At 37.8% G+C, this 25,374-nt stretch overlaps 1 protein-coding gene across 2 annotated transcripts; it reads right to left on the bottom strand.

Annotated features, from left to right (window-relative positions):
• Nucleotides 1-18,123: 18,123 nt before the first annotated feature.
• Nucleotides 18,124-25,213, bottom strand: LOC145119967 (BAG-associated GRAM protein 1-like). Of its 2 annotated transcripts, XM_079055752.1 has the most exons (18): nt 24,736-25,212; nt 23,964-24,017; nt 23,655-23,752; nt 23,396-23,471; nt 23,091-23,219; nt 22,968-23,014; nt 22,738-22,858; nt 22,538-22,654; nt 22,190-22,219; nt 22,004-22,103; nt 21,481-21,587; nt 20,537-20,668; nt 20,303-20,407; nt 20,063-20,209; nt 19,929-19,982; nt 18,784-18,847; nt 18,611-18,672; nt 18,124-18,516 (listed from the first exon to the last, which is right to left on the bottom strand). In XM_079055752.1, exons 1-18 carry the CDS (start codon nt 24,907-24,909, stop codon nt 18,442-18,444), a joined length of 1,692 nt encoding a protein of 563 aa, XP_078911878.1. In that variant the 5' UTR covers nt 24,910-25,212; the 3' UTR covers nt 18,124-18,441. The 2 variants fall into 2 exon arrangements, 1 of the variants encoding a protein (XP_078911878.1); XR_013714067.1 differs by lacking the exon at nt 18,124-18,516 and having other exon boundaries at nt 19,925-19,982; nt 24,736-25,213.
• Nucleotides 25,214-25,374: the final 161 nt, after the last annotated feature.

A 25,374-nucleotide genomic window follows, 5' to 3' on the forward strand; every position in this document is an offset into this window, starting at 1 on the left:
ATCGACTTTTATAGGCCCAATATAATTTTCCGGCCCATTGGGCTCATTAGATGGTTCACGGCCTAATATGATACAAAGGAATGAGTCTATGGTCCATTAGGGCTAATTAATTCTCTTATGGCCCAATAAGGCCCATTAGGGTTAGAATGAATCATTCTAGGCCCAAATGGTCCAAAATGTTATAGATTTATGAGTTGGGTCCATTTAGAATCCAAATAGGGTTTCTAAGCCCAATGTAGTTGAATTGAATGCGTATTGGTCCATTAGGCCCAATAAGGAAATCCTAGTCCATAATGGACTTGAACCTAGATCTCTAGGGTTTTCAACTCCCCAATTGACCATTTGGATACTTTGTGTAGAGTTTTGAACTTCACTTGTGAATATTGATTAAGTTTGTGGTCATAGGATGAACATAGTGTGTGATATCAAGTTAGAGTTACAACTATTATCATAGTTGACGTTTACATGATCACAAAATTTCCTGGCAAAAATGCCAGTTGTGACAGATATCAATTACCTTTCCAGAAAATTCGATTTTAAACAGTTAAAATAATTTATGGTAATTATATTGATCTAATTAAGGCCTGAAATCTGAAAAATCTGCTTACAGACGAGTCAACTCGTCGAGTCAGGGCATGGACTCGTCGAGTTCATCCAACTCGTCGAGTTCATCTTTGAACTCGTCGATTTCATCAGGCAGATTGCAATTCTGCTTGATTTTTCGATTTGGACATATCACTATTGTATCAAATATAACAAAAAAACATCTTAGGCTCTGATACCACTGATGGGTTTTGAGCACAACAACATTCCTATGTGTTCATGCAACCCTAATTGCTTTGGATCTAAGTTTTTCTCTAGTTATACATACAAATAGATCTTCCAAAGCAATAACCCTAATACTAGCATACAATTTCAGAAAAACAATATGAAACTAGGGTTTGATTGTTACCTCTCTTGTTATCTCGTAATAACAAGTAATCAAATGATGATCTTGACTCTCGAAAGCTTGAATGCCCCAAGTGTTGCACCTCTAATGGAATCACAAACACCAAAAGCAAAGGATGAGTGAGAGAGAGGGCAAAGTTTCGGCTAGGGTTTCTTTTGGAAGTAGTGGCCGAAATAGAGAGGCCAGTGGGGTCTTTAAATACTTGTGGCTGCTAGGGTTTCCAGGTGAAACCCTAATTATTGACTTAGGTTCCAAGCAGTCCATGAAGCCACCTTCTAGAAGGCCTTGGACGATTTCTATAGGGCCTCCTATAGATTTCGTCCAACCCTTTACATGGGAGTCCAGCAGCCCAATATTGCAACTATCAATGATCTGCAATATCAGTCCCCGTACTTTTAATCAGTTCCTTTAATCCCAAAATTAACTCCAAATAAATTTCTGATTAAATACTAATTAAATAATATGATTTCACTTTAATATATTATTCTTATAATATATTAATAAATCATTTATTAATCTCTGTCTCCAATGTCATCCTATCAAGTTGCTATGGTGAAGGCAAACCAAAAGGACCATGATACTATCAGATCAAGTACATACCAATTATAGTTATGGGTTTAGACACCTAATCCAACAGTTCCAACTTGCATGTGCTCAGTTGGTTACTCTTCTGTAAATATCTGCAAGCAAGTTACAAATATTATATCAACATTTAATTACCAAGTACTTGAGTGTTATATTAAAACTGTAAGTTTTATATGTTGGATTAGGTGTCTAAGCCCATAAATATAATTGGTATATACTTGAATTGATAGTAGCACAGTCCTTTTGGGTTGCCCTCATACTAGCAACTGGACAAGACGACTTTTGGAGAAAGAGGTTGAATTTATTATATGATTAATAAATTGAAATAAATGATTTATTAATGTATTATGAAAATAATATATTAATTAGAAATCATATTATTTGATTAATAGTAGACCAAAAATTAATTGAAATTAAGTTTGGTATTAACTGTATTAAATAAAAGTGCAGGGGCTGTTTAGTAACTTATTGATAGTTGAGGAATTGGGCTCTTGGACCTCCCTAGAAGGGTTGGACGAAAAATTCTAGGAAGGCCCTAGAATTTTCGTCCAAAGGCCTTGGATGGGAAGTCCATGGGCTGCTTAGGCCTTAAGCTAAGGAATTAGGATTTCCTCCTTAAAACCCTAGCTTTGGCTCTAAGCTACCTCAACTATATAAAGGGCTGTACCCCTTCATGATTTCGGCCACTCAAAACCCTAGAAGAATAGCCAAATTTATCAAGCCTTCTCCTCCTCTCTCCTCTCTCATCCTCTTGCTTAGTGTGGGTGTGAACCATTAGAGGTGTTACATTTGTGGCACTTGCTCTCAAGCTTCAAGAAGTCTTGGATTCACATTGTTATTACTACATAACAATTAAAGGTATGTTTACTATCTTTAGTTATAGATTTCGAAAATAGTATATGCCTCTTAGGGCTTTCCTTTTGATGTTTAATACTTGTATGTTCAGTTAGAGAAAACATAGATCCAAAATTAATTAGGGTTGCATGAACACATATGGATTGTTTGTTATGCTCAAAACCCATCACTATCTAGTAGATACCTGAAGTACTAGTCTCTTCCAGAGTTTATTTTTCAAATAGAGGAGCGGTTCCTTTTCCAGTATCATGTTTCTCCACAAAAGAAACAAGATCCATCTATGCGGGCCTTATTGGATTTCTTAGGCCTAAAGATATTCATTTCATAAACTATAAGCTTCTTAGATTACACAAGGTGACTCTTTTCAGCCTTGTATTATTCCATTGTTGGAACTGGCTTAAAAAATATCATTGTATTGTAGGAATATTTGCATAACCTGTTATATCATCAGATATACATCTATGTTATCAAAGACTTCCTGGAAGTCAGAAATAAATGTTCCTAGTATGATGTTTGAAGCATCTTAAGCATCATAATGACGCCTTTACTAGGTATCATGTTCAGGTTTATAGGTGGTTTAGGAATAAGTCCTTTATGAGTGTATAATTTCCGGTCTCTAAAGACATGAACCCATTCATTGAAATTGTATCTATTAAATCTTTTTGTTTTTTCGATCATTTAGAAAATGATGATTCATGGTAATGAGAGTAGATTATATATATCTCTACAAAAATTTAACAAAATTCATTTAGTATTTTTAATATTTAATCTTTAACAATTAATACCCTTTTAGTTTCTAAAAACATTAATTATCAAAGTCTAGGATCCAAGTTGCAAAACAAATAAATGGTTAGATATCTTTTATCTCATCCATTTGAATCCAACTAGGTAGATATCGATTATCAATTATATACTAGTATATAATTCCTAGATTTATGAGATCACTAATAACAAAATTTAATTAGTTAGACGTGTTTGATCTCATCTATGCCTCAAAACTCTCTTGCTTAGGTATCCTTTATCACAAAAGATTTATGATGAAATCATCCAATTTGAACAACATGTGTAATCGGCCTATCAATTGGTTATAAAAATCGCGAACAAACTCTGATCATCAAAAGATAACACTAAGCGGTTAGGTATCCTTTATCCCACTAGTGCATACAAGAGATGTGCGAGTGTTTTTCAAAATGGATTGCATAGATTTGAGGTTTTAAGGGGTCTTTGATGCTTTATAATTCTAGTTTTAAAAACATATTATATCATGGTTATTGCATGCATCCAATAAGCCATGATATAATTTAAAAAATCTTATTTTATGTAAAATCATATTTTAACAATGTTCTTTTATAAAATCCGGTTTTATAAAATTGATGCGATCAAAATTTAAAATTAATAGCTAGTATCATATTTTACCGATTGAGCGCTTTAGAACCTTTGTAAAATTTTTAATAAAACTTCCTTTTATAAAATAAGGTTTGGAGTTTGAGGATTATGTCACCCCTACTACTACTAGCACATATAACAGAGCATCCTAGCACATAGAGCATATCAGATAGTTGCGAACTAGAAAATTATCACAAATACAATCATCTCATACATAGTCACCTACTAGTGGGCCGACATTGGTGCCTTAGACCCACCTCTACTGGAAGGGAACTCACCTCACACTGCTAAAGTTTCGCAGACACAACCACAACTGCTGGATGACAGATTCCCGATCTGTCAATATCAAAACATCACCCAATTAATAATTGGGTCCCAACACATCTCACACCCCTAAACCAGAACGGTGGAAACGTTCGGGGCGGAGGACGTCATGCTCAGTATCATAACCATAGTGAAGAAAGTAAACACAACCATCATAAATATAATTTAAAAGGTTACATCGTTTCAAAAATACATGTTTCCAAATAAATTACATATGATGTCAAAATATAGCAAAAGAATCTACGCCTTAGCGTCTTGACTTCAGAAATCTTGTGATTACCTGTATTATTGATTACCTGAGAATACAAGTTGTTTTGAAAGAGTATCAGTATAAAGTTGGTGAGTTCATAAGCGTTTTATGAAAAATGAATGTTGTTTCCTTGAAGTTTGTTACAAGTTTGTCTCCAGAAAATCCAATATTTTCTAAAATGTTTGTTGTAGTCTTAACTGAACCAAGACTTAGTATATGTAAGTAAATCGTCATACTTATGTGTGATTTTATATTTAAATAAAACTCCTTTGTGAAAAAAAATCTTATAATTCCTGTGAACTGTATGTTTTGTTAATACCCAATGTGAGATGTTATAACCATACTAAAGACTAGAAGGCTTCGTATGCGACGTTCTTCAGGCGTCGGAATGTTATGACACTTGTCACCCCAGACCTGCCGGTCTAGCTGTTGCAAGCAGCTCAGGTGCGGGTTTGTCAGACCCACTATAGATCTATACACAACTATCACGCTCTCCCTCCAGGAGATTCTGATTATAACTACAGGACTTTACTGTGGTACTTAAGAGTACCCCGAAGGAGAATGTCTCACAAATTTATTCATTAACAGGTTCACGTAGTGTGTAATGAAAATACTTGTTTTGTAAATCGATTGTGTTACTGTTTTTCTTTGTTAAATGAAGTGCTCAAACTATACCTATTATAGTTTTTGTATGTTTGAATGAAACCTTGTTGTGCATGTCTTTGTATTTCAATAAATTGACATTGAAAATACTAAGTGTAAATCGTACACACCTTGCTCAGCGTGTTCCAAGGTGTGAATAACTCTTAAAGCTTGTTTTGACAGTTTTAGCCTTAACTGTCGCTGTTTTGGAGTATTTATAGAAAAATCATCGTAAGTCGAAAACTGAATCCGTAAACTCGGATAGTTTGGAAAAAGAGTCTACTGTGTTCATTAATTTTCCTATAATTTTTGGTGGTCTCAAACCAGTGTGAAAATGTTCATCTTCACAACCTGGTCCGATTTTGTTGCTGCAGTGATAGACAGTTTTGTAAAAATCACCATAAATTGTAGAAAAATCGTATGAAGATGTGAAAGTAGTCATTTTAAAGGTATAAGCCTGAACTATTTGCATATTAAACAGTTTTGAAAAATATTAAGTTTTAGTTGGGTAAAACAGTTCGTGAACAGGTCACAACTTTTCTGTTGTAAGCTGCCAAGTTAAGTTTTGAATATGTTTTGGTGTTTTAACTTGTATTCCCCCCCCCCCCCTGAAAACTGAAAAAAACTAGAAAATGTAGGGGTATGAACTCACCTTGAGTGATTTCTTGAAGAATGGAAGGTCGAAGACGAGGAGTATCAAGTCAAGAACACTTGATGAACACGTGAAGTGTTGGATGATCCTAAGAACGATTTTTGGTGTTAAATGTGTGTAGATGATTCAAGGATGTTATGAAAACATGGAATAACACTTGATTTTAGGTGAAATACTTACCAAAAAGTGAAGTAATAGCTCAAGAACACTTCCAAAAAGTGGCTGGAAGTAGAGAGAAAAAGAGGCTCTCTTGAAGGTTTGAGAAGTGTGTAAGTGAAGGAATTGATCAAAGTGAACAAAGAAATCCTCCAGGGATTTCTTTATATAGATGTTGCTGGAGCAATTTTCAAAGTTTAAGGGATGTTTACCTTGGTTTGTGTGATATGGATAGGGTTGGACCAATGAGAAGATGACACATGGAGACAAGTGGGCACACTTGACCCACTTGTGGGGTAGAATACTCCTCTTAATATAAAATAATGATTTTTAATTAATAAATCCTTGAGAAATAAATAAAATATGAGTTTTGGGGGTTTAAAATGGTAAAAATATGAATTTGGTGAAAAATCTCCGTCAAAAACGTCAAAAACGGGCTTAGGAAGCGAAAGTAGTCGAAAACCGGACAATAGGAGCGAACCTGCGAGGTTCGGTCCTTAGAAGGTGAGAATCCAAGAGAAGGGAAGAAGGAACCGAAGGTGGAAGAAGGGACCGAAGGTGCTATGGAACCGAAATGGACCGAGGGCTCGGTCTTTTTTGGTTGTATAGAGGTTTCGGCTCATTTCGGTTGTAGGGAGGTTTCGGTCCTGCATGGCTTCGGTCCACTGAGCTTCGGTCCGAGATGCAATGTTCGGTTCTTAAAGGCTAAGTTCGGTCCTACATGGGATCTTCGGTCCTAATAGAAGGTTCGGCCCTAAGAGTTTCCCTCTAAGAGGGTTCGGTTCCTAAGAGGGGTTTCGGCCCCAATTAGCTGTTTTTCGATATAACTCCCCGATTCATGCGGTTTTTGGCCAATTTAAGGGTCGGGATGACCCGGATGACTATAAAAAGTTTGAGAGAGATTTGGGAGAGATTTAATTTTAGCCATTATTATTGTATAACCTCGTAATGCAAGGTTCGTGAACCTCGTTATTCTTCGTTTATGATTGTTTTAAGTCCCCAAAAGGGTCCATAGTCGTGTTTTGATGCGTTTAACTCCCTTTTTAGGGTTTTTACATTGATAAACACATAGATTCTTCGAGACACTTGAATTCTTGACATACAAATGCACATTTTTATACATAGAATAGCTTTTAACATACAAGTACTTGTTAAGTTTGACCGGTTTGACTTGTTGACTTTGACTTTGACTTGTTGAATTTGACTTTGACTTATTGACTTTAACTTTGACTGGAATTGACGGTTGTCACAACACATAACCATAAGTTCTTGGAGTAAGAGGCTACATTACCCCCATCTAGGCTTGATTCAAGCACAAGGCCCAATCCAAAGGCCCAGAAGTCAAACTAGGAATCAAAGCCTAACATATGGCCTAATTTTCCAAATTGGGCCCAAACCTTACATATCTTATTCAAAGGCCCAACCAAAAAGTTCAGTCCAACCTTTGGTATTTCTAATGGCCCAATATCTCGAAATCATGAAGGCCCAAACTATGGCCCATCTATGACCCAATTTTCCAAATTGGGCCCACACCCTCATATGGGCCTTACCCTAAGCCCATCAACATATTCTAATCCATATGATTCATCCTAGATGACCCATTAATAATCCAATTACCAAAGCCCAATGGAAAGGCCCAACTCAAGGCTAGACCTGGCAATGGGGCGGGTTTGGAGCGAATCGACATTGATCCAAACCCTTTTAACAAATTTCAAAATTCGATCCGAACCCGCTCCGTAACCCGCAGGGTTTTGAATAATCAAACCCATACCCTTATCCACCGAATCAGTAGATATCCAAACCCGCCACGTAACCCGTAGGTTTTTTGAATAATCAAACACATTTTACTTAAGTCATAAAATCACATTTATTAAATAAAACTAAGTGTTGATTTAGAAAACACATTACGTACTCGAGGTCTTTCTATTGGAATTAAAATCATTATTTTAATTACTTCCGATTGGTTTTTGACTGTCGATTGCATTGATAGAGAATAGCAATAACTTTCTTCTGGTTGATAAATGACCTTATTGATTTATAAATGAAATTGGTGATTACATGATGAAATATAAATGAAATGAAATCATGACTCTTGGGAGAAGACTGGAAGTCTAGAAGTTGAGTCCTCGAGTCCTATGTAAAAACAGTTTAGTCTTTGGTCTTTTCTCTTTAGACTTCCGATTGGAATTTAATGTACACTTTAGGCAATATAAAATATAAATGTATAATTCTAAAATTTGTATGGGGAGGGTTATAAACGGATCGGATCGGTGATGATCCATACCCGACCCTTTTAATAAAAGGGTTAGCGGGTACGGGTCATTAATGGGTAAACGGATCAAAAACTATGCTCCAAACCCGTATAACTGTTAAGGGTTTGGATCGGATCAGGGTCAAAACCCGCTCCATTGCCAGGCCTACTCAAGGCCCAAGTGAAATTAGGGTTTCACATAAAATGATGATTAGGGTTAAGTGTCCCTACTTAACCCATTAAGGACTTAATCCATTAAGTACCACATGGCCTTAGGTTAATTGCAAATGGTTATTAATTAATATTATAATTTAATAAACGATTCTAGAGCGGGTCCCGATTGATCCAAAGCCCATGTATCCAAAATTAGGGTTTTCTAAACCCTAATTAGGGTTTCCAACCCATTCATACCCCAATAGGCCCAAAACCAAGTCCTTAAGCCCATTAGGGTTTCCTTAGGTCAATTAGGGTTTATTAGACCCATTAGGGTTTCACTAGGCCCATTAGTCACATGTTTGGGCTTTTAAGTCAATTAGGGCTTCATTGGGCCCATTAGGGTTTCATTGGGCCCATTACGGTTTCATTGGGCCCATTACGGTTTCAGTCCCTTGTCCAAACATCCCAAACGAATCACAATACAAACGAGGCACACCGCCACCCGATACGACGGCCGGTGGCGGCAGGAGGCGGCAGCCACCACCCTACGGTGGTGGTTTGAGTTTTCATTTCATTATTCCGACACTATTACACATTACAACACAAATCCCGGAAACACACACACACTCACTAACATAAACATATACACACACAGCCACCCTAATGGTGGCCGGCAGTGGTGCATGGCGGCAGCCACCATGGTTGGTTGTCATGGTGGTTACCGGCCAAAAAGCGCACCCTCCCTTGTTCAGCAACACCAAAATACGCAAAATCTTGAGCTGAACACGAAAAGAAACACACCCATCGGAATCTTATGGCGGTAGGCGGCGGTAGATGGCGACGGCAGTGGTGGTCGAAAGGCTGAAACCTCCATAAAGAGGGGAGAATAGAGAGAGGTATAGTTGCAGACGCTACACATACACACACGGAGCATACACCACGCAACCATTCACTTTCGGTGGTATACGCTAGCCGGAATAAATGAGCCACCGATCGGAGCGGCCGCGGCGCGAGACAACACCACAGAAGAGGAAACGGAGAGGGTACGGACGCCATTACTGGAGTGAGGAACGATGGCCATGGGCTTCCATCTTCCAGAAACCCCCAGGTCGTCGTCAAACAGTGTTTCACAACATCGTTGGCAGCAGATTGCGGCGGCGATGTTCGGCTCTTGATGGTTTACGATATCGCCGGTGGAGGGAGCGGCGGCTAGAGGCGAGGGGGGAGGGGTATAAGGTGGTGCTGCGCCGGATTTGGTTGAGAGGTGAAGATGGCGGATGGAACATTTGGCTTAGAGTTAGGGTTCCGGGAACATGGTGACGGGTTTATAGTCCCATAACCAAGCTAACTTCTTTCCATGTTTACACAATCAGTCCCTCCTTCTCCCTATTCTTTCAAAACAGATCCAAAAGTTACCCTTTTAACCCCTGCCTTCAAAACTCTTTACAAATTGAGTTCAGAATTTACTCTTTAGCCCCTTACTCCATAAAATCCTTTATAAACTAATCCGAAAACTATATTTTAACCCCTAAAATTCCAATTTATATCATTTGGCTCCCCGAAACCAACACCCAGCTAACTATTATGGATTTTAGGGCTACGATTCATATTAATTTTTTCTGTTTTATTTATTTAATAAATTGGGTGTTACAACTCTCCCCCACTTAAATTAGATTTCGTCCTCGAAATCATTCCTTACCATTCCTTACACGCCCAACTACTCAAGTAACATGGTCACCATCCTGGGCACACCCTAGCCTTCCCAGGGTAGCCGTGACCAATCTTCGCAAAGCCCTAATATCCGAAAGTGAACGAATTTCTCGCAACAAGATCATATCTACTCCGTCTAAAATATGTTATCTTAAGATGGTCTGAATCCCTGATAGACCACTCATACTGAATCATTATCGTTGGATCCAGTCCACTTCGTCCTTTAACTGACTACTCAACTTCCGATAACTCGAGGTTCCCACTATAAATCTGGATCACAAGCCCAATTACCTCTGCAGGTCACATATACTCGGCTAACGCTCAGATAATCCCGCTGCAATTGACTTAGCATAACCCAAGCAATCCGTTATTCCGTCCATACTTGCAACCTAAAACACAAATACTAATACTGCCAATTGTTGAATTGTCCGATCATTGAACTGCCTGAAGCAGTATGCTGCCACACGGCTGCTTGCCAAAATCTTCCGAGACCTTCCTGGTCTCAATTCATCCGTCAGTCATCTGAATTACCGGGTTCCAGCCCGGTCACTGAGCTAAAAGGGCTCCCACTTAGTCGCCTCACACGACTTCCGAATGAAATCCTTCTCTTGAACTAGTTGCCACTAGTTATCATGCCACTGAGGCTCTAATAACCTTCTGATCTAACTGGTCGGGTCCATGCATCAAATCCCGACGTCACCAAATCCAAGACTAAAGTGAATGCTACCTGACCAATGGTAGCCTTATATCACAAGCAATCTTATACAGTCCATTGCTTCCCTGATCCCATAGTTGTAGTGATGTTCCTACCGTCTTATCACTGGCTTAACCAGACCTAATCCCTCTGGGGAAATCCATAATCCAATCTATGGATTTCCATATCCTCATTGTTGCACCCGAACTAGTGGGTACTCCTGTTCCTTCCGTGACCTAACAACGCGCTCATGCTATCTACCAACTTAGTGAATGCTACGGCTACACCCGCATAATTACAACACTCTAGCACTAACTGCCAACCCATGTGAATGCTACGGCTACACCCGCAGACTTACAACACTTCCCACACTACCTGACCGCTAGTGAATGCTATGACTACATCCGTAGTCTTACAACACTCTCCATACTATCTGATCGCTAGTGAATGTTACAGCTACCCCCAGCAGTCTTACAACACTTTCCATACTACCTGATCGCTAGTGAATGCTACGGCTACCCCGGTAGTCTTACAACACTTTCCATACTACCTGATCGCTAGTGAATGCTATGGCTACCCCCGTAGTCTTACAACACTTTCCATACTACCTGATCGATAATAAATGCTACAGCTACCCCCATAGTCTTACAACACTTTCCATACCGGTCGAACACACACTCGACCTAACACACAACGAACTCGAGTCCTAACTGGAGCTCTAACTTGGTTCCCGAAACCTGCTGTGTGAGATTCTCGAAGGCTGCCTGCTGCTCAGGCCCCCAACGAAAGGCCACCGACTTCTTAGTCAGTCGGGTCAAAGGAACTGCAATCTCGGAGAAGTCCCGTATAAATCTCCGGTAATAACCTGCTAGACCAAGGAAACTCTGAATCTCAGATGGAGACCTTGGAATCTCCCATTGCATCACGGCCTCTATCTTGGCCGGATCGACCAGAATACCCTTCTGGTTGACAAGGTGCCCAAGAGATTGCACCTCGCGTAACCAGAACTCACATTTAGAGAACTTTACAAAAAGTCACTCCCCCACTTAGATTCGACTAAGTCTTCACGGCACGCGAGAATTGAAGGATTCCCAATCCTTCTCGCTTTCTAATATCCCACTGATGACAACATGTGCTTACTAATGCTAGCGATTAATCACTAGTTAAACCTTGAGATCGCCCATCCTCAGAAATCTTAATGAGTACTCTGGAAATTTGGTCCAGTCTGACACCTCAATCCATCTCCCATGCTGTCAATTGAAGGCCTCAATCTTCACTCTGGCTAACGAATCCTCGTTCCCACTTCCAATCTTGCAGTACCACTGAACTCTAACCGAACACAGCCCATGCGAAAATACAATTCTCTTAAACATCCAATGACCGAACACCCATGCATCTAACACTCGCAACTGACTTCACTATCTTCATGCTACCAGTCCTTCCCTAACAACGGTAGTACCTTGAACTCCAAAGTTCACCCATAGAAATTTGTCAACCATACCTGAACCATGATAGAACCACTGAACGCTGACTTCACTGGAGAACTATCGCTCTAACCCTGACCGAATATCCTCTGAATAATACCCCGCACAGATCCTGACGAAGATCCAGAATGATAATGGTACACGTGGAACCCACTCCGCAAGATACGTCCCTCTGTGGGTTCATCAAGGACTTTTCGGCATGCAAGATGGCATATATGATCCTTGATAACCCAAACACTAACAGAAGACTGACCTATCCAAACTCACTCATAATTCCAAAGCAATACATATTCCCATCATCCATCTATTAGCAGTAGAAGATGACATACCCGTAACATCTGGAGGAATACTGATCACCTTCAGCTGACATGATCAACCCTGCCATACCTGTAGCAGCCTAAACCCTTGGAGTGACAAACTCCCTTGTGTACTTTCTCGTACGTGCTGCGCTGACTCCGGCCCTGCTGGCCTTTCACCCGATGATCGGAGGTCACGGGTCTCTTCCCGGGATCCTTTACTATACTCACCTGGCACAGCCCTCTCTTCCCAGGGTGCTCCAAACCAATCTTGCATCTACAAACTCTTGGAAGTCATATCCTTCAGGGTCTGATACCCTGTCACGCTCGCTAGCTCACTTGCCAATGGCCAAGCTGCAACACTGGAACATTCTCTGTCCCCAAACCGGGTCACAAACTTCTCCCCGAAGCTTCTCAGATTCTCCAAGACTCTCACCGATTCGAGTATGGATCCTGTGCTTTCAGTAGTACGGACCCAATAGTACCTTCCACACCTATCCATACTTTCCTCAGCAATCCTCCCGAATCCTCCAAGTCACTTCCTCAAACTGGTACACCCAAGTCTCACTGAACCTCACTACTAACCCACTGAAACATATCCTAGGATTTCCTAGGTTCCCGAACTCACCCAGTCCTCAGTTGCTGAAAGATTCTTAGTAATGTCAACTAGCTACCTTATGAATATAGCCACATGCAACAGAGATCAGATAATCCTTCGAGTAAGAGACCCATCCCTAGAACGGTTGGACTCAGACAAGAGCTGCGCAATAGGGTCAAGTCCATCACTCTGAGATTATCCGGTCTGTGTCCCATGTGACTTAGCATATTCACTTAGTAGCTAACTCACATCACAAAGAGTCCCACAAAGCACAAAGCAAACAATATTCAGACAATGGAAAATCTAACCATCATAATCCAATCAAACCGTTCTATCCTCTAATCAGGAATCTGTACATGCAATTCAAAGGCTCATACAATCAGGCATAACCTAAACAGGCTATCCTATCACTGACCGATCAGTACTAGCATGCAAGTCTACAAGCACATACAATAGGCATATAAGGCATCCTCCTAGATCCTCAGCCCAAATCTAGCATGCAGTTCTCATAACCATATCATATCATATCATAACATAACATGTATGGGTATCTTGGGGACAACTTACTTGAGCTCGTCTGATTGCACGCATCACACACTTTGTTCTTTTCAAAGTTTTGTTCTCTTTTCAAATTCTTTTCAAACTTCTTTTTATAAAACGATTTTTACTTTTGAAAATTATCATATCAAGTCCTTAGTTTGAGTTCAGACACACCCGGGAGTGTGCCCGAATCCCTCAAACCAAGGCTCTGATACCAACTTGTAACATCCCAAAATTCAGGACCAAAAATTTTGTTTTTATTAAGTTATTACATAAAACCATCAGTATAAAAACATTCATAATAATATCTCGTGTCAAACCAAACTGTCAGTAATCAAAACATGTTATCATAAAATAATATCAGAGTGTAATCCCAAGGATCTCATGTGCGGAAAATATAGTGTGATGCGCTGCGATCGAGCCGACTCCTTTCCTTTGAAAATGAAGTACCTGAAACCAAAACTAAAAACCATAAGCACGAAGCTTAGTGAGTTCCCTCATCATACCACATACCATACGACACACATACTGCCAAGTATATCTGGGTGTTGGCCTACCCCTTCGGTATCTTTCAACCGGTATTCGGGGATTGTTTCACCCCTATCACTACCACATAATAACATAGCATAACATACATAAAAATACTGTCAGGCATATCCGGGTGCCCGACCTACCCCTTCGGTATCTTTCAACCGGTAACCAGGAGCTAACCTCCCATTCAGTATCTTTCAACCGGTAACCGGGAGCTACCTCCCCTTTGGTATCTTTCAACCGGTAACCGGGGACTATTTCACCTCCTACCACTACCACATAATAACATAACATAACGTACTGCTAGGCATGCATGGGTTCTGACGACCCCTTCAGTATCTTTCAACCGGTATCTGGGGATTATGTCACCCCTACTACTACTAGCACATATAACAGAGCATCCTAGCACATAGAGCATATCAGATAGTTGCGAACTAGAAAATTATCACAAAGACAATCATCTCATACATAGTCACCTACTAGTGGGCCGATATTGGTGCCATAGACCCACCTCTACTGGAAGGGAACTCACCTCACACTGCTGAAGTCCCGCAGACACAACCCCAGCTGCTGGATGACAGATTCCCGATCTGTCAATATCAAAACATCACCCAATTAATAATTGGGTCCCAACACATAACCATAAGTTCTCGGAGTAACAGGCTACATTACCCCCATCTAGGCTTGATTCAAGCACAAGGCCCAACCCAAAGGCCTAGAAGTCAAACTAGGAATCAAAGCCTAACATATGGAAAATTGGGCCCAAACCTTTACATGTCTTATTCAAAGGCCCAACCAAAAAGTCCAGTCCAACATTTGGTATTTCTAATGGCCCAATATCTCGAAATCATGAAGGCCCAAACTATGGCCCATCTATGGCCTAATTTTCCAAATTGGGCCCACAATCTCATATGGGCCTTACCCTAAGCCCATCAACATATTCTAATCCATATGATTAATCCTGGATGACCCATTAATAATCCAATTACCAAAGCCCAATGGAAAGGCCCAACTCAAGGCCCAAGTGAAATTAGGGTTTCACATAAAATGATCATTAGGGTTAAGTGTCCCTACTTAACCCATTAAGGACTTAATCCATTAAGTCCTACATGGCCTTAGGTTAATTGCAAATGGTTATTAATTAATATTATAATTTAATAAACAATTCTAGAGCGGGTCCCGATTGATCCAAAGCCCATGTATCCAAAATTAGGGTTTTTTAAACCCTAATTAGGGTTTCCAACCCATTCATAGCCCAATAGGCCCAGAACTAAGTCCTTAAGCCCATTAGGGTTTCCCTAGGTCAATTAGGGTTTATTAGACCCATTAGGGTTTCAATAGGCCCATTAGTCACATGTTTGGGCTTTTAAGTCAATTAGGGCTTCATTGGGCCCATTAGGGTTTCATTGGGCCTATTAGGGTTTCAGTCCCTTGTCCAAACATCCCAAACGAATCACAATACAAACGACGCACACCGCCACCCGACACGGCGGCCGGTGGCGGCAGCCACCACCCTACGGTGGTGGTTTGAGTTTTCATTTCATTATTCCGACACTATTACATATTACAACACAAATCCCGAAAACACACACATACTCACTAACATAAACATATACACACAGCCACCCAAATGGTGACCGACGGTGGTGCATGGCGGCAGCCACCATGGTTAGCTGCCATGGTGGTTACCGGCCAAAAAGCGCACCCTCCCTTGTTCAGCAACACCAAAATACGCAAACTCTTGAGTTGAACACGAAAAGAAACACTCCCATCGGAATCTTGTGGCGGTAGGCGGCGGTAGATGGCGACGGCAGTGGTGGTCGGAAGGCTGAAACCTCCAGAAAGAGGGGAGAAGAGAGAGAGGTATAGTTGCAGACGCTACACATACACACGCGGAGCATATACCACGCAGGCATTCACTTTCGGTGGTATACGCTAGCCGGAATAAATGAGCCACCGATCGGAACGGCGGCGACGCGAGACAACACCACAGAAGAGGAAACGGAGAGGGTGGGGACGCCATTACTGGAGTGAGGAACGATGGCCATGGGCTTCCATCTTCCAGCAATCCCCAGGTCGTCGTCAAACAGTGTTTCACAACGTCGTTGGCAGCGGATTGCAGCGGCGATGCTCGGCTCTTAATGGTTTACGATATCGCCGGCGGAGGGAGCGGCGACTAGAGGCGAGGGGGGAGGGGTATAAGGTGGTGTTGCGCCGGACTTGGTTGAGAGGTGAAGATGGCGGATGGAACCTTTGGCTTAGGGTTAGGGTTCCGGGAACATGGTGACGGGTTTATAGTCCCGTAACCAAGCCAACTTCTTTCCATGTTTGCACAATCAGTCCCTCCTTCTCCCTATTCTTTCAAAACAGATCCAAAAGTTACCCTTTTAACCCCTGCCTTCAAAACTCTTTACAAATTGAGTTCAGAATTTACTCTTTAGCCCCTTACTACATAAAATCCTTTATAAACTAATCCGAAAACTATATTTTAACCCCTAAACTTCCAATTTATATCATTTGGCTCCCCGAAACCAACACACAGCTAACTATTATGGATTTTAGGGCTAACATTCATATTAGTTTTATCTATTTTATTTATTTAATAAACGGGGTGTTACAAAGAGTTTGATGAGCAAAACAATCAAATATGCGATTTGAGAAAGAAATATTCTACAAAGATATTTTTGTTTGATATAAACATAAACAAATTATTTGTAATGAAGGAAGCAAATGAATTGTCAAATATTCCATTGAAAGAAAGAAAACTTAAGTTGTTTGAAGCTTATAAGAAAAAGGGAATCAAGAATGAAGATGATTTGAAACTTTTGTTAATTTATGATTATGGAAAAATATCGAAGATTTACTTAATGACTTCTTGATGTTTATTAAATTTTTTGGAACTTTAATTAAAGATATTATGGTTTATTGAAATTAATATATGCATTTATTATATTGATTCTCGTTAATCATTTTATAAATAGATTAAATATTATTCATATCTATCATAATAAATAAGAATTATTTTGCCATGTATCATTTTCTGGTCACATGTCATTTTGTCATAATTTTAAGATATATTTTTTTTACACTTGTCGTTACTTTATTTTTCATTTTAATATATTATTAATTTAGTTTCCATAAATTAAACCTACCATAATGACTATTAATTTTAAATTTTATATTTTAAATTTCAATTTCAAATTCAAATAAATTTAAAGTTTAAACATTTGTATTATTATAATTAAACCGTTTAATACACGGGTCTAACAACTAAACACATAATTTTAATTTATTTATTTTTCGCATGTTTTTTTCTCATAATTTTTACTTATTTAATATTTCAAATTCAAATAAATTTCCCATGTAACATTCCTATTTAAAATTTTGTTTTAATCAACCCCTACAGTATACGGGTCTCAGAACTAGTATGTTAACATGTATAATGGTAAAGTTCTTTACATATATTTTGGTTTGAAAATAATACATATGCATATGTATATGTATACAAGTAGGAAAAAAAAGGGCACTAAAATTTACTACTTGTTGATGTCTTTGAATTACAATTTCTAAATTCTGACGGTGAATAGTGGCCCGGTTAACACAAATAAAAATGTCAAAAATTAAGCCTTCAACTATATCCATGTCATCTTGTAGTCATTAAATAAATAGACACACATAGTTGGGTCAATAAATCATGTTAACGTCAACAACTGTTACATTCATTCAATAACCGGTCCTGTTTAACAGCCCAGGTTTTGCTCTTTTATGTTTTTTTTTTCTTTCCTGCTGGTGATATGAATGGAAGGTCAAGTTAACTTCCATTTCATAAAAAAAACGATGTGATTACAAAAATATATGTATACTAACAATTCCTTAATTTTGTTTATTTAAATCAGTTGAAATGCACAAAGAAGTCCATTGTTTGAGGAAAAAAATAAGAATGGATGGAAGCAGAAAGAAAGAAAGATATATATATATATATATATATATATATATATATATATATATATATATATATATATATATAATAGTTGGAAAAATAATTTAGAAATAGAATTGTGGGGTGAAGAAGGAAGAAGTTGTTCCATTACAGAAAGTAATAGAGAAAAGCACACCACCGCTTTCTCAAATGAGACGGGGTGCAATTACTTGTCCACCGTCCCAACAACAACAAGAACGACAAGAGGAATTAACATATCAATTTGTAAGCAAACCAATAACCCTAATTAAACATACCTATACGTATTTATTTGTGTGTCTCTCATGTTTGCTTTGTGTATTGTGTAATGTTGTATTGTATTGTATTGTGTGAGTGGCTCTGCTGTCTGTCTGTCTGTCCTCCTTATAATACATGACATCAGCATCAGTTATATATGTATTTATTATTGGTCCGAGTCTTGGCGAGAGTTGATACATGAACGGGCCACTTCCAGCATTATCTCAACCTCTTTCTTATACTGCACCATACAATGCATCAACATATCATATTTCTTTCTTAAAATATTTATTTATTATTTATTTTATCATCATCATCATTGTCATATTATATACCTCGTTGATAGCGCCCGACTTGATTTTAGATTGCATCACACACCATTTTTTAAAATGTACACCTAATTCACCCAACAACAACATTATTTTTTATAATATTTTCACAAGAAGTAAATATCAAAACACCACGCAATGCACTCTCATTTTGACACCATAGATTAACAGACACTTACCAACTTTTACATCAATAGTGCACAATGATTCAGAAGTTGTCTCCACAGACCATCTACAGTGCACCTGATACAACCAACCAGCACACTCTCAGACTAGTTAGTTCAGGATTACGATGCTATACTAACAAAACAATATACAAAATCACCCAATCCACTAATACATTCCATTCCGTTTCATCATCATGTTTCGCTTGACTGTATGTACTATATATCTACTATATATGTAGGTAGGAATGTAAGGAATTTTTAATAAAAGCAAGAACACCCCAGAGTTTGTGTTTGGAAATTCAATAAGAACCCACTGTCAAAAATGAAGCATCCCCATCGTTTTTGTTTTTGTTTTTGTTTGGACAATCAATAAACACATAGATCTGTTTATTCAAAACATCCCATAGTTTTTGTTTTCAACATTCATTAACCACCTACTGATTTGAAGCATTTAACCTAAAGAAGATGAGTCTCTGGATTCGATTCTTTTGTTTCATGTGGATTCAAACCGTTATGAAGAAAAGAGACTCAAATGAATCAAAACGCCATTTTATTTTCCGTTCAATCTGTTGTGTTCACTGACCATGTGTTAGGCTTTTATTGAACCCCAAATTTAAACACTATCTAATATCAACACCAAGTCTCTGATCCCATCAGATTCGACAAGACCTCTCAAATGTTTTCAAAGGTTTTGGAAAACGTTTTATGGTTTTTTTTCTTTGATTAGACATGAGAACCAGCAGAAGGTTGTGGTGGTGGTGGAAGATGTTTGTGGTAGTCCTGTTTGATGTTTAACTTAGCCCGGTTTAATGTTCCATGACTAAATGGTGACATCAATCCTATATGTGAATATGATGAATTCAAACACTATTCTAAACATTATTTTAATGGGTTATATTGCAGCACGTGTCTCATTCCATTCCATGATGGAAAAATAAAATTGTCAAAATAACAGGAATCAGATGAGGCAAAAGAAACAACTTATTTATTTATTCTAATGGAATGGAAAGAAAAAGAACCATCAAGGAAAAAACAAAACAACATTGGAATGAAGGCTTTCATAAAATTCCTTGTGTGATTGATAATCCCAAAGAAACGTACCTACATAGTTAAGTTAAGTTAAGTTAAGTTAAGTTAAGGAATGCGGGTATACCTACCTCAAAATAAGATCCGAATGGCACATCATGTGCCTGTTGTACCGTTTCAAATACCTACAATTACAAATGAGATGTCAACTTAATTACTTGAAAAAGAAAAAGAAATGTAATAAAAAGAAAAAGGAGGTACTGACAAGAGATGTTTTTTCGGGGGACATCAGAAGATGCTGCCATTCGGTCATAGCTGTATCCGGTGGGCACATAGGACTATTACAAAGGGATCTAAATGTAATTTCTCTTACCTCACCATCATATTCTTCAGCACAATGCCATTGCCCCATCTATATGTTTATATATATTTCATTTAATATTTAATATTTTAATATTAATGCCTTGCTTGATTCTCTTACACATATTAACATGAATTCTCTTACATTAAGGTTTGTGTCCTTGCGGGCTGACCGGTATTCGTTTATGAAATTTGAACCATCTTTCAACAGTAATTCAAAAAACTGTTGAACGCTCGTTGGAAAGGTATCCTGCAGGACCCATCCCATCCCCTCTCATCATTTATATATTTATATTTATATTTATATTTATACCAGTGAAAAGAAAATAAAATAAAATAAAATTTTGATTGCGACTTGTGAGAAATAAAATAGTCATACCTTATATATGGCAGTGAGAACATCCTCTTGAATGAAGGGCTGGTGCTTTTTTGGCACACTTTCTTCTGGAATCTTAGCATGCTTCTTACTTAGAGAGCTACTGCTTGCACGCAACTCTGACTGTTGTTTCTCCTGTGCATATAAATCAACCATTATTCATCATTCTAAACAATTTTTTTCTTCTTATTTTTGGTAACAACTACCAAACAACCACATTGGCATTGCATTCAACACATTTGTTAACAAAAATTTTATTTCTCACTTTAGACACACAATTAACATAACCATTCCCTGTCAATGCTGTCATTATTCCATCAATAAAGCTCTATTTGGTTTGCTTGGATTGCATGGAATGCTTTTCAAATGCTAACATAATAATGTTTAATGTTTGGTCACTTGGCTGGCCCCTATAGGAATGGAAACAACTTTCATGGGAATTTTTTATTTTAGAGTAAATTCCTGTAATCATGGTTTGTTGGCTTATAGGAATAGAAATGGATAACCATAGGGACCATTTATGTAATTTAATTTTTGGATACAATTATAATTGTAACTCTATTTTATACATTATTTACTTATAATCAACAAAACTTCTATTTACAAAATTAAACACAATAAAACCCAAATAAGAATGTAATCATAGTTGTCAACTCATGACTCGAAAATGTAAAATTTCTACTCGAGTACTCCGAACACATTATACCAAACACTACCTAAAGAGTATCGGTTAGACGGTTACTGATAAATTTCAGGGCACAATTTATTAAACATGGCAAGTTATTAGATTTCTGGGAAAATGTCTTGGTGTGTATTTCAGTATGTGGTTAAAGCCTCATTCTATAAAAAAGCAACACTAAATTTTGTATAAAAACCTACACTGCATTTAACACTAAATAAATAAATAAATAAAAACATCTCAGTTATGAAAAATGATCAATATATACCTTCTTCTCAACTTCTAGCATTGTATGGTATTTCTTTGCTCCACGTTGCAAAGTTCTTAGTGCAGAATTTCTGTTCCAAAATGATGCAAACATATATCTAACTCTGCCTGTAAAAATAGTTTCATAACTGAGCAAGCTCCATCCACCCAAATGTAATTCCGAAAATTGCTTTGTATTTAGAATTTTAGATGTCATTGCTATAAATATGGTAGATTTTTCCAAGTAGAATTGTGCAATAGAAAAAAAAGTAGGGTGCTATAACAAACATATCAATGAAAGTAGGTTGTTATTTCTTGCATTTTGCTTATTAGGTTTTTAAAAGATGGAATGACTGCGACTACATGTATGTAGGGTCCATGTCTACTAACAACTTAGTAGAATGGTAACAGTTTAAAAGATGGAATGGATATTTATGAATGGAGGTTTATATAACTCCAAAGATTTAGATCCTACAAAAGGTTAATAAAAAAAATTACTAATAATAAGGGTACTTGGAAAGGCATTTTACAACTAAAAAACTTACCATCTGGACTTCCCAATGGGGGGACACCATGCCCACCAGCACCCATACGAAGAACTATTGTTATGGCAGGATTTATGAATGCATGTTGACTCCTCCTTATCTGCAACTATAAGCATTAACCTCACAAGATTCTTTGGTGATTGATTTCTAAACCAAACTTAGTAAAGACGAAAATAGACTGCAAACCTCATCTATATCTCCAAATGGAATAATCACCTGAGAATTGAAAACATAAAACAGTCGATCATACTAATGCTTACATTACATGAGAGTGATAGGGTAAGACTCAGTCCGACACATAAATTATCAAATTAAAAAGAGAAAGTAAAAAAGACAAGAAAAGTTTTAAAATCATGCAATCGTTATAGTGCTTCTTGATTTGACTCGCAAATTGACAAATGTGAGAATCATATATATATATATATATATATATATATATATATATATATATATATATATATATATATATATATATATACTTAAGTTGTTCCCAGAAAAGTAAAAAATATATTTATGAAAGAATCGTAAACTAACCTTCATTTGTTTTGAGAATATGTTAGAATGGAAACAGATATACCACGCAGAAACGTACATGCGGCCATGATACAGAAATGACCTCTCCATTGCACACGAATAGCTTTGTTCAACAACCTGAAAAGAGATAGATAGAGATATTGTGAATGGAAGTAGCTAGGGATAATAAAAAAAAGAAGAAGAAGAAAAGAGGTAATTGCCTCGTCTGGAAGGAGATTAAATATAGTCTGTAAAGGCCCCGGTTTCTGATGTACCACCGTTGGTCCTTGATTGTCTGTGGACATCCTTCTTCGACCACCATGACCATACCCATTCAAACTCCTGAATCACATATATATATATATATATATATATATATATATACATATATATATATATCATTATTCACTGCTCTTTTCTATTACATATGATATATGCTCACAATACCTACCTGCCAGAGGTGACACGGAGCTTCTGTGTTGTCATATGGAGACAAACCTGATAAACAAAAATGTTTTTTTTTTAAATTCTGACAAAACAATATACAACTACCAAGAGATAATACAAAATCAACCTGCCCTGATGGGCTACTCAAAGTATGCCACACCGCACCAGTTTGTCCTTCGCTTTCAACGGGAATAGTCACCGAACCCAGAACTGCGCTTTTCCAGATTATATCCCAATCATATATTGTCACATTAATCTGTACAACATATATATATGTCACTTTAAAAATAAAAAAAAAATACCCTACAAATTTACTTGCATTGCATCAAGTTTTCACTCGCACCCACACTTGTTGAATGAAGATGCTAGTTGCTCACATTAGAAGCACTCCGATTTTTTTTAAATGCAGGAGACAATAGGAAAGTAAATTACCTTTACAGGAAGTTCATCTACAGAAAAATTGAATTCCTCTCCCCACATTGGATTTCTTGAACCAGGAACCATTGAACTGCAGAATAAACATGAATCATGGATAATGTATAATTACAACAACCTGATGTGAATGTGATGAAATATATAAAAATCATCGACCAATTTGTACAGGAAATGGTATCATTCCTACCCTAGCACATATAAAATTTATGATAAAAGTATTTTTCTTGAAACACAAATGAAAAATCCTGTAATTTACCTAAATCGCTTTTCTGTACCACAAGTAATGATTGCGTAAGGATCTGATGTGCCATTAAGGTTGGCACCAATAAGATTTTTAGCTGCCAACAACTCAACCTACAAAACACACAACTCATGAATATCACAGTCCACAGACTCATCCTTTTACACACAAGTATACAACTTCCATGCAAAAAGAAAAATAATACTATTTATTTGTCTTTCAAGATTTACATTGTTGGTCCTATCTTGACTTTCTTTTTAATATACAAATTCTTACACAAACCAGATGTACCGGAGCCTCCCTGATGGAGTTATACACTTATACCTTGATGATATAAGTAGAATTGTTGGTATGAAGATCTCCTTTTGGTTGACCCATCTACAAAAGTGCACAACTGCATGTCAAACAAGTGGCAATTACTCTGTGAAATGGATGATAAGTGAATTAGTACGTTAGTACTAGGAAGGCAGCAGGGCTTTCACTCTAATGGTGGACAATAAATAGGTTACTGGTTTGAATACTGATTATGGGCAAATGATTTGCAACTACCCATCCAATTTATGAACAACGTACAAAAATATCCTTCCTGTACATAAAACTTTATTAAAAGAACAACAACGATCCTTATTTATTCCACTGCCACACCAATGAAAATAAAATACTACTCCGTCCATACATATATTTTGACTTTTAAGGTCAACCCTACCAACTGTCAAAATCATACTTCATATGGATTCAGATTTATATCTAGCACCAACATTTACTCTGAAATCAACTTTTTCCTTACAAACTACTAGAAGAACTCGGATCATCAAATTATCGAGACGAAAGCTAATCCTATTCACCATGGAAACCAACAGGAAGAATACATGATGAAGTTTGCAGTTAATTTTAAAAATCATAGACTAAGAATTTAGAAACTCATCAAACTATCAAAATCAATCCAGAGGATTCCCAACGAGTAACATATGAAGCCCAGTTACGCCAAACTAGTTGAAAATTGTGTCAGCAGGAACAACATAAGTTTAAAAAAAAAATTACCGATGGCAGTTGCAATTAAGAGTGACGAGAGAAAATTGAAAAGAATAGAAATGACCTTGTCCTTGTCATCAGGGGAAACAGAAGCGGGTTTATCAAGCAGTGAGCGATCGGCGGCACAGACGTATGTGAAAAACCAGTAGGCGGCAATGACGAAGAAGGCGGCGGCGACGGTTACTTGGAGTTCCCACCAAGAAGGCAGAAAACAATCGATTGGCGTTTCGGTGACCATTTGCAGGAAAAACGGAAAGATTAATTAATTAAGGTAATGAAGATCGATTAAGAAAGTATTGAGGGAGGGGATTAGTGTTTCCATGGATGTAAGCATTTTAGGGGAGAAAGACAGAAGAAGTAGAAGAAGAAAAGTCAAAAGAAAGTGTCAATGGAAAGGGGCGGCCGAAGGGGGAGGGGGTAGAGTCGAAGAAGACGAAGACTAGAGACAAACAGCCAGCGTTGAATGCAAGAGCAAAGACAAAACAAAATTTTAAAAATTTGAGAGAGAGAGAGCGTTGAATGCGTTGGGAGATGGGGTTGAAAAAGGGTTAACAAGAAAGGATTTTGTGGAAAAGTGGTTGTTTGTAACGTCTTTTTACATCTGGTACGGTTACAGACATCCTAACATGGTGAAAACCGTCTCCAACTAAAACTGCACACCTTTTTTCTCATGTAAAATTTAGCACCTTTTTACATTAATACA

The sequence above is a fragment of the Lactuca virosa genome, chromosome 6 (assembly GCF_052849685.1).
Source record: "Lactuca virosa cultivar CGN04683 chromosome 6, Lactuca_virosa_CGN04683_v6, whole genome shotgun sequence".
In the NCBI taxonomy this organism is placed as follows: Eukaryota; Viridiplantae; Streptophyta; class Magnoliopsida; order Asterales; family Asteraceae; genus Lactuca; species Lactuca virosa.